The 11,270-nt window shown below is 39.8% G+C and overlaps 1 protein-coding gene across 1 annotated transcript in view; it reads left to right on the top strand.

The window, feature by feature from the left end:
- Window positions 1-9,813: 9,813 nt before the first annotated feature.
- The window catches only part of mtmr2 (myotubularin related protein 2), a 40,799-nt gene continuing 39,342 nt past the window's right edge, over window positions 9,814-11,270 (top strand). Inside the window, exon 1 of the mRNA XM_039744071.1 lies at window positions 9,814-9,975. Within this exon, the coding sequence (XP_039600005.1) occupies window positions 9,896-9,975 (80 nt within the window). The 5' untranslated portion in view covers window positions 9,814-9,895. The remainder of the gene's footprint in view (window positions 9,976-11,270) is intronic.

Below are 11,270 nucleotides of genomic sequence, written 5' to 3'. Positions count from 1 at the left end.
GCCGCCACCACAAAGAAACCGGAAAAAGAAACAGAAGAGAGAGTTGGGGTCAGTATGGATTTTGGAGCCACTATGAATAGTTATTATGATGAATTGAACATACAGAGTATCAGGATTAAGTTAAAGTGAAGTTATAAAAAGGCCATGTTAAAGTAAAAACATACGTAACACATAAACAACATACGTAAATCAAAGAGTTAAAAATTGAAAAAACTGACAAGAATTAAGCTTAACCCCAGGCGGGGAAGAAACCCTGACAGGGTGGTTTTCAGATACTTTTGCCTTGTATAAAGCTCACTGTTGGGAAATGAGATACTTATGTCTAGAACATTACAGTAATTACCATCTCTGTGGTTTGAAAAACCACTGACCTGGTAAAACCAGTACTTTTGTGACGTACTACAGTGAAGCTCACAGGGGTATTTTAAAGTACACCCAGCAGTTCATTAACTCTTTAGAGCTAATTTTTTTTTTTTTTGGCCCAAGGCAGAATATTTTTTCCAAAAACACTTTTCTGGAAAGCACACAAAGCAATGGTTTCATACATAAATCAATATAAAATGCTTATTTATGACAAATGGCAGTGTGTTTTATATTCTGTGAGCCTCTACAGTATGTGAATTCACATACCTATTACATAACATAGTCCTGCAAGATATGGTAACATTCAAAGCAGGCAATGACGTGATTTGCCATGTTACACTGCTTGTAGTATGTGTTACACGAGAATACGGTAAAAGCTCAGCCAGATAATCACAGAACTTTTCAGCATATGTTTGTTTCATCACTCATAAGCTCAAAGGCACTTTCTGGAAAAAAAAGCTTGAAGTAATGGACTGGCTAGTAATCTGTAGCGTACACTAGCATGACGTTTGGTCCTGCAGCCAGCTTGCCTCCCATAGATCTATGTCTGAGTAGTCCTCCCAGGCAAACGTTGCCATAGGCACATCATCTACGTGAACGTCTTCATCACTTTGATCATCTGGGGACTGATCAGGTGATCCAGGTACCTCACTTTTGTTTTCGATCTCAACATCACTTGCATGAAAGTTGCTTGAACATTCAATTTAATACAAGTACATTTCAGAAAAAGAAATCCTATTCACAGATCATTTCTGAGGCAGAGAACAGCATTTTCAAAATCATGGAGTGTTTTTTCAATGCATTTCAGCGCACAAAGCATTCTTCCTCAACCGTGTCACTTTATAAAATAACTAAAGCTGTATGTTGCACCATCCATTTTGTTTTTCAAACATACTTTCAATCATTCACCTGTGTAACCGTGCAGTGCACTCAGTTCTTTTTAAAGTGTTACTATATATTTATTCAATATACAAAAATACACTAAAGACCAATTCAATTTTCCACATACTTTCTACTGATACCTCCAGTCAAACCCAGAGCAAAATCGATGGAACTCCCCCAAACAATAGTGCCAGCACTATTCATACTCACCGGCAGTCTCCAATGCATGCCAGCAAATCCCTGAGACAACATAGGTTCTCTCTTTGGCAGACAAAAGGTCTCACATACTCTTCTCTTATAACACTAAACCTGATAACCCAGTATTTACCACAGAGCAGGACTATCACCTAGCTATTTTTATGAACAGCATGGCCCTCTAATGCCCTACCCTTAATGGCACCTTCCCATCTCGCATTTAATATAAATCTCTACAATTATACAGTGATCTCATCTTATTCCTAAATCTATACAACTATTTTACATTGTCTTTATAACTCACACCACACTCATTCTAATTTATACCTTATCTCCATAGGATTCATCCTCCCACTGGTTGGAACCTTTAACACCCTGCCACTTTAGTATTCCTTCCCCTTTGGTGAACAAATAACAAGAAGAATCCCCTCCTCCTTGGCCAAGCAACAAAAAGAAGACCCACTCAACTGGCAGTACCAACCAAGTAATAAGAAGGAGAACTACTGGGTGCGGAAATCGTGAATTTTCCATTTCCTTGACTCCGCTGCCAAAGCAAGTGTAGTGACAATACAGAGGAGATACACAATATCCCCCCAAATCAACGTATTCTAATGGCTTGGGGTTAAACCCATTGCCTTATCCCCAAAATAACAAATGAACACCCCTTCAGGTTCGACAGTCGCATCCTCCAGAGTCAGGTCCCAGGTGGATGGGAGCAGAGCAGTCCTAACTTTGGATGATGTCCCACTATACTTTTTTACCCTTGCTTCTGAGATTCCAATCTGCTGGGTGTTATTTCTCTGGGAGGAATTGGACCATCCCTCATTTGGGCACCAAAACTACGGAAGAAATCAACATATTATTTAAAGAAAGAAACTTATCCTCTACTGGGACAAGTTTGATAAAATGTCCTTGTGTCAGAAACCAGGCAGGAATGCTGAAGACGAAGCGTTCATCACAGCAGTCTGTTACATCATGGTCAGAATAATAAGGACAGAGGTCTGTTTTATAAACAACTGAATTTATTCTATTACACTCTTTTTATATTCTTCTTATATCCTTTACATTCAGCTATTATCCTTTGTAAAACAAAGACTGCTAGACAACAGTCTTAAAGAGTTGGGAATTCCACACCTTATACTTTAAAATAAAGCAATAATATATCTTTACAGACTTGAGAACAGAACAGAACAGAAATGAAAATGAAATAACAAGAAGGTCATTTATAGTATGTCTGGCAGCCAAGAACAAGAAGGCTCTATGGGACCAGAAGTGGAAGTGATGTCTCTAGGACAGGGGTCTCCAACTCCGGGCTGGAGAGCTACTATGGCTGCAGGTTTTCATTCTAACTCTTTTCTTAATTAGTGACAAGTGTTTGTGGCTAATTAACGATTTCCCTTTAATTTAATTGACTTTTCTTGAGACTCTGACCGCTGAATTGATTATTTTTTCCTTAAACGGCACCTAAACATAAATTTGATGTGAAGTGAGCCAACAGATGACCAACTAAATTGGGGCCTCAAACTCCAACCAACTTCATTTCATTCAGTTTCTTAATTTGAAGCCAATTTTCTTTGTTAATTAAACCTGCTATTTAATTCCATGGTGCTCATTCTGCCATGGCAGACATTTCCAAAACTGTTGATTTTCTTTTTTAAGAGCTCTGTCAAAGTATTTTGTGGACATGAGCAGATCAACATGACTGAGGAGGCCTTCACCTTTCTTTATTTTCAGTTATTGTGTAATGGACGCAGGTTGTTGTTTATGTGTTGGTACATTTTGTGTCTTAATATTGTTTGGTTGCTAATTAAGTAAAAAGGAAATTATTAAGGAGTCTGAGTCTTAAGATGTGCATCAATTAAAATTAAGGCAAAGAGTTAATTAGCAGCAAAATCTGGTCACTAATTAAGAAAAGGGTTAGAATGAAAACCTGCAGCCACAGTAGCTCTCCAGGAGTTGGAGACCCTTGCTCTGATGATCTGCTGAGGTAAAGAGGAGATAGTGTCAGAGATCAGCACCAACCCCTGGTCCGACAGGGAGACACAATTATTTGAGTCCGTAAACTGTCTCCCATGCACACGTGTGTAACACCTTGATATCTCTGTGTATGTGACAACTGGTCAGTTTTATTTTTTACAGGACATCTGCTGATCTTTTAATCATCTCCTGATACATTTTGTGTATTACATAAATCTTACCCCTTGTCTTTTATTCATTTAACCATTTCAATAGTTCTCTTAATTACATTTCTAAAACAAATGCTTATGTATTTTAATGTGCACTGCAAACCAAATTACTTAACTATTGTTACCTCTAAATTATTCTCCCATACACCATAACAGCACTTAGTGTACCAGTGCGTACCGTACCATACTGGAACCTCTTCGTGAATGGGGGACAAAGTGTTTGAGTACTGCTAGTAATATGGTTCCACTTCAAATACTGTACATATGTAACAAACATGCTGTGCCACATTAAAAGATTTCCTTTTGGTCCGGTAACAAGCTCCACCCATGTAGTAATACCTTCAAGAGCATGATTGGAAGCAATGATTTGCCTAATATAAATCCTTTTGAAGCTCCATGAAGCATTTGCCTGACTCCAGGTGTTTTTCTATTGCGTGGCTGGTACTTATGCACCGATTACATCAAATTCACCAGGCTCATATTTGTTGTTTTAGCATCATGTTGTTTTCTTGCGTGTGTATTTTTTATTTTGGTACTTTCCAGGCTTTACAAAACTCCTGCTTATGATAACTTGTATTCATACCATCCTTAACTCATCCTTAACTTAAAACTTTACAGTTTTTAAATTTATGTGCAAGTATTTTCTAAATGATTAGTTCAATTGGGAGCGGAGGCACAGTGGATGACACTGCTGTCTCACAGCTAGAGAAACTCTTTGTTTTATCAACATTTAACTATAGAAAGTTTAGAGACATCCAGCCTTTTATGGCATCAATGAAGTCAAACAAAGAACTAAGTCAATCATAGCATCATGGCGTCATGGATGGGTATACCTGAGTATAATGGTGGAAGGTGTGACCAGTAGGGGGGTGTTATAGAATCCCAAACCCCACAACAAACATGGCACAAGTCCTGGGTTCAAATAAAAGGTGTATTTGTACAAATAACTTACAAAAGGCTTTTTGTAATCATAAACACAGATTCAACTCTCTTTTTCTTTCTTTTTCTTCACCTTCACTCCTCTAGGCAAGTGATGTCCTCTTCCACTCAACTTCAACTCGCCTGGATTAGGTTGAGTGGTATCTTTTATCTTAGACCAGAGGGTCCTTCCGGTGTTATGGCTAGACTGTTGGAAGCATATTTGGGTCAATTGAAAACCCCACAAATTAGGTATCATGGATCCCTGCAGCACCCCCTGGGGGCACCAACGAAACCTGACAAGCCTACTCAATGGGACTACAGTTCCCAGCATGCCTTACGGGAGTCTGTACAGGTAGCATTACTAAGAGATACTGCCACCTAAGGTATTAGGGGAAATCTAGTCCTGACCGGTTGTCTCCCCTTGTCCTTCCATTGCACTGGCTGGTTATTACTAATTGGTCCAACACTGACAGGATGCCAGAAAACCCAGTTCTGTCCTGGCATCTCCTGCCTATCTCTGAGCTGAGGCAGGATGATCCTCACCTTTCTTCTCATACATCAGAACAGCTGGCCTCCAGTCTAGGTAAGGAACCTTGCCCCATTTCAGCCAGTACACTTGCCCATGTGCACTGTCCATCACAAAGGAAACATTTAAGCTCTTCATAATAGTAGGTAGCAGCATAAAGATAGAAGAATGCAGAATACTGTGACAGTAAATCTACTGTATACTAATAAAAGGCAAGGCCCTCACTGACTGATTGACTGACTGACTCACTCACTCACTCACTCATCACTAATTCTCCAACTTCCCGTGTAGGTAGAAGGCTGAAATTTGGCAGGCTCATTCCTTACAGCTTACTTACAGAAGTTAAGCAGGTTTCATTTCGAAATTCTACACGTAACGGTCATAATGGTCGACAACGTCCGCCATGTTGAACTTTCTTATTTATGACCCCATCTTCACGAAATTTGGTAGGTGGCTTCCCTGCACTAACCGAAACCGATGTATGTACTTATTTCGGTGGTATGACGCCACTGTCGGCCACCATATTGAACTTTCCAATGTCACTAATTCTCCAACTTCCCGTGTAGGTAGAAGGCTGAAATTTGTCATGCTCATTCCTTACAGCTTACTTACAAAAGTTAAGCAGGTTTCATTTCGAAATTCTACGCGTAATGGTCATAACGGTCGACAACATCTGCCATGTTGAACTTTCTTATTTATGGCCCCATCTTCACAAATTTTGTAGGCTGCTTCCCTGCGCTAACCGAAACCAATGTACGTACTTTTTTCGGTGGTATGACGCCACTGTCAGTCGCCATATTGAACTTTCTAACGGTCTTTGTTACTTATGGGCCCATCTTCAAAATATTTGGTACGCGGGTTCCCAACGCTAACTGAATCCTACTTACGCACATATATATGTCCATAGCCTGCAGCTCGGCCACCGTGTGAGCTGGGATTGGGTCCCCCATCCCAATGCCTCCCACGTTGTTGGCTGCCTGCCTATATAAGGCTGTCCGTCGCTCCAGTCTCTATATTCCCTTCCTTGCTTCATCACGTCTCCTGCTGATAACTACAGCCTTTTTATTTAATCCATGGCTTCTCCACTGTTTTATTGTTTGTTTATTATGATTATAATTATTGTGTAGGTATTTTAGACTTACTTTACATTGTTCAGGTACCCATTTCCTTTATCATTCCAACCGTACCCCTATTAACATGTCTATCGAGGTGATCACCATCGATCAAAGAACTGTCACTTACCGAGTGGTTTCCATGCCCGGAGATGGCACCTACCTTTTCCTTTGTCTTTGTCACATATTGCACGGCCATATCATGCTCACTCTTGATATCCGGAGGAACATTGTGTCTTATATATTGAATGACTGGGACAGGTTCAAGGTGTGGACTGATGACGGTACAGGAGATAATTATTCTACACAGGAGCACTAGAAGAGTGAAATGCTTAAGCCCTTCACCTATGGATCTGCATGTTGATGGCTGCCGCTGAATTGTTCGGTTGTTGCTTTCAAGTGTACCAAAATGGCCAAATATTTTACACCTTTCGACAACCGCTAATGCCTCTTAAACATCTTAGATTCACAGGTGACGATTTCAGTAGTGGACACTTTGATGTTTCTGAATGTTTAAACTCTCAAAAGCTGGATGTGAAGTTATCGATGAAGCTGGTTGTGTGCTTACAATGCTTGACAGATGCCAAACGTCTCTTCAGCACAAGTCCTACAAATACTGTCGTAATTGAAACAAACCATGAAACTCAAACCGATTATGACAGCCGCAATCCAATCTGTGATATTTAAGACAAGATTGCTTTTCACATGGCCAACTGTATGTTGCATGCTCAAGAGTAAGCTCAGTGCACAACTTGGTCATATTACAACCGGAGGGCTGAACTGACAATGTGGTATACAAAGAAAACCTTAACAAATAATTATTGGTATATTTTCCCTCAGTTTAAAAAGGTTTAATTTTCTTCTTAATAAAAATTTTAAGGCAGTACTTTGCCGCTTTGAAGCGCGGGTATTTTGCTAGTTTAATAATAATTACAGGAACGAGTGTATAACACAATAATATACACTGCTCACAAAAATTAAAGGAACACTTTAAAAAACACATTAGATACATCAGATCTCAATATGAAGTTGGATATCTATGCAAATAACAACAGGGCAATGTCTTAGGAACAAAAGGATGCCAAGTCTTTTAATAGAAATAAAAGTTTTCTGCCTACAGAGGGCTCAATTGTGTAGACACCCTAAAATCAGAGTGAAATTAAGATGTGGCAGGCTAGTTCATTTTTTCAAAAACTTAATTTCTGCTACTCAAAATGCTTTTCGGTATCTTGTGTGGCCCCCACGAGCTTGTATACATGCTTGACAACGTCGGGGCATGCTCCTAATGAGACGACGGATGGTGTCTTGTGGCATTTCCTCCCAGATCTGTATGAGGGCATCCCTGAGCTGTTGTACAGTCTGAGGAGCAACCTGGCGGCGCCTAATGGATCGAAACATAATGTCCCACAGATGTTCTATTGGGTTTAAGTCAGGGGATCGTGAAGGCCATTTAATTGTTTCAATTCCTTCATCCTCCAGGTACTGCCTGCATACTCTTGCCACATGAGGCCGGGCATTGTCGTGCATTAGGAGGAAACCAGGACCTATTGCACCAGCGTAGGGTCTGACAATGGGTTCAAGGATTTCATCTCGATACCTTATGGCAGTCAGAGCACCATTTCCTACGCAGTAGATGTCTGTGCGTCCCTCCATGGATATGCCTCCCCAGACCATCACTGACCCACCACCAAACCTGTCATGTTGAACGACGTTGCAGGCAGCATACCGTTCTCCTTGTCTTCTCCAGACTCTTTCACGTCTATCACAGCTGCTCAGGGTGAACCTGCTCTCGTCTGTAAAAAGTACAGGGCGCCAGTGGCGGACTTGCCAATTCTGGTGTTCTTGAGCAAATGCCAGTCGAGCTCCACGTTGAACTGTATAAAGTTTTGTGACACCTAGGTCTTTCTATCTAAAATATAGTTTACAAGTGAGTCAGTCAGACAAGTATCATCAGAGCCTTGTTGTTCAAAAAGTTTAATGGAGATCAGAATGATCCTGATTTTGAAATTCAGGATCAGGTAATCCATTTTACTTTTGTGCCATTTTTTCTGAGCAACACTGGATTGGATCACCCTGATCCGGATACAAATTTTTCAAGATTACCAAATTTGAAATACTAGTGTTCTAAATGGGACTACATACAGTATCACAATGGACTATTAAGTATGCAAAGAACAACAGGTGGAATAGCTAGCATGGAATCACTTAAAGTGTTTTTACAATACAGACATCCCCTTCACTGACCTCATCAACAGAGACTCACTGCATCGTCAATTTGCCTGGGACTATCAATGATGCATTTATTCTGAGGAAGAGCGCTCTATACACAGAGCTCCAAACAAACAACCTGATGGCATAGTCTTAGGAGACAGTGCCAATCCATTTCTACCATGGCTGATGACCCCTTTTTTTTGCAGCAAACACACCTGATCAGGCACGCTTCAATACTTCTAATTTTAAAACAAGATGTGAATCAAGGAGCTTAAGTAGTTCTGAAAAGGTGCTTTGTATGCCTTAACTACTTATCAGTGGAACCACAGGGAGCATTGAACATGATACTTACCTGTGCTGTCCTGCATACCAGCACTACCAGGCGCAATGTCCATCTCTGCGATTACGTTTATGAGGCACCTGACCTGTTAATGAACAAGACCAACATCCAGCGTCCTCTCTGAGTCAGGGACTGACTGGACGAGCAATAAGGGATGTAACTGTTACAAACTGCTTTTGTCTCGTTCATCTCTGATGACTGGGTCATTGTAATTAATATAATGTGATGTATGACAGTCTATTATTATATTACTTTTGTGTGAAGTTGACGTCTGTTTGGGGGATTATTTTATGGGGACAAAATCATCTTTGTGTTACGTTACTGTACTGAACAGCTTAACAGGTAGCCAAATGTCTACTGTGACAGTTAAAGTTTTATTACATTTTTCCCCGAAATCCTCTAAATCCACCTTTCTGCTGGGATAAGGATAATCCTGATTTTTAAAATCAAAGTTATCCCAATCCTACTAAAATTTTTGAACAACACATACTGGTTTGATCCAGATTAAAACCAAGAATGGGTTCTGTAATCTAATCCGATTTCAGTATCCTTTTTTCTTTTGAATAACCCATTTTCAATATTTGATCCAATCCGATAACTTTAAAATTAAAAAAAAACGTAAAATCCGAAACTTTAAAACTTGCATGGGGAGAATCGAAACAACTTAAAGCATATGGCTGCAAGGAATGTCCTGGCCGACTTCAAACTAGGGTTGCCACCTTTACTGTGGAAAAATATGCGAAAAACGTTCCGTAATGAACAACACGAAACACGTCTTTTACTTTTCAGTTACGGACGATTTCGTATTTAAGGGCGGTTGGCAACCCTACTTCAAACCTTAAATCGAATTCTCAATTTTTTTTAAGTGCTTATTAATTTTGTTTTATTCTGTATCTTTTACTATTAATGCATGTTCTACAATGAACTTTGTAAAAAAAAGTTTCTATTATAAAAAACATTATTACAATAGTAATAATTTTATTGTAACTGACCACCTCGGAATAAAAGATGAACTGAACGAACTGTAATAAAAATGAAATGGTCACGCAGCGGCTCAAGGACCGCGCCCTCATCTGTCACTACAATGCATTCTGGGTAAAGATGGCCGCTTCCGGTGTACTTTAGCACTTTACAACGCCTTCAGAAGTCGGACTTCACTATGGAGAAGAGCGAAAGCAGCGAGAGTCTGGGGTCCAAACTATCCTCTTCCCGGCAAGCCAGCATAGACTCGCTGTCCAGGTACTGGTTAACTGCAGAACGCGTGTCTACATGACGGGGAGAAAGGGGATGCAGTAGCTGCCTTTGTGGGACAAGCACATCATGATAATCTGTTTAGCTTGTACTGTCTTAGATGGGGACTCCACGGCTTCGCCTTCTTCGCACAATGTGGTGTTACTTTTTTTTTTTGGCTTCTTCATAAGCTTACCTAGTGGAAGACAAAAAAGACCGGAGGCAGCCCAGTATGGGAGCGTTAGGAAATCGGACACTCCCGAAACGAGAGCCATTACCGTCAAAAGATTCTCTTGCAGAAAGTAAAATTACCGGGAACGGAATACTTCTCAGAAAGTATAGACTAGTGAAGGAGCGTTCCATTCTTACCAACTACGAACTATTTGATGTTCTGTTTGGTGAGCAGAGTGAGGCAGCAAGATTTGCTGATAGTCGGGTGAGGTAAAGAAGCGAGGGGGCATTCGCGATTTTTCGAATGTTTGTTTCACTACATAACAAGTTAACAATCTAAAACGTCTTTAATTTACTTATGGGACATGGGGACAGCAGCTTTTTAACTTTACCTACTCATTGAATCAAATGTTTACTGTTTATTATATGCTCCTAAGAATCAAAAAAGGAAAAAAGTGGATTGAATAGTTTTAAATTTCACAGTTGGCCATCCCTTCATATTTCCAAATGGGGAGTTGTATTCAGTTCCTGCACTGTTGAACTCAAGGTAGGAAGGAACCTTGAAAATGGCTTTACTGGGTGGATCTCATCATCTCCTACATTCTCCTTTGTGTAGGTTTTTCATCCACCTCGGGTGGTGTTATATTTTACATGAACCACTTATATTTTGTGTTATTTTTTACATAATCTAATTAGTACAATTTGTGGTGTTTGTTGATCAAGCATGTAAATATGAATTTTATTATATCTGGACACATGACACTAACTATGATGAACTAATTGTGCCACATTCCATTTTCTGTCAAAAGAAAACCTTAAGAGTTTTGAAAGAGGCGATGCCAGTGGCCATCTCCATGTAATTACAAAGTTTGCTATACCAGTCAATACTCACTGTTTTTCACTTGTAGCATGTGCATGAACGATAGCAAAAATACTGAGGACATTTTCAAAAGCACAAATGAATGATAATAAACCACAAGGAAACACATGGAGTGCCACCAACCAATTACCAGGTTTTTTTTTTGTTTGTTTTTTACAGTACATGCAGAATCACTCATTTTGAGAATACAGTAAAGAGAAAGAGAATGATGGTGGATGTTGTGTTTGAATGAGTAAAATTAACTAGTAGCTTT

This window comes from Polypterus senegalus, chromosome 2 (genome assembly GCF_016835505.1).
Source record: "Polypterus senegalus isolate Bchr_013 chromosome 2, ASM1683550v1, whole genome shotgun sequence".
NCBI lineage: Eukaryota > Metazoa > Chordata > Cladistia > Polypteriformes > Polypteridae > Polypterus > Polypterus senegalus.
Note: the sequence above shows the minus strand (reverse complement) of the source record. Positions and strands in the feature narration are given on the sequence as shown.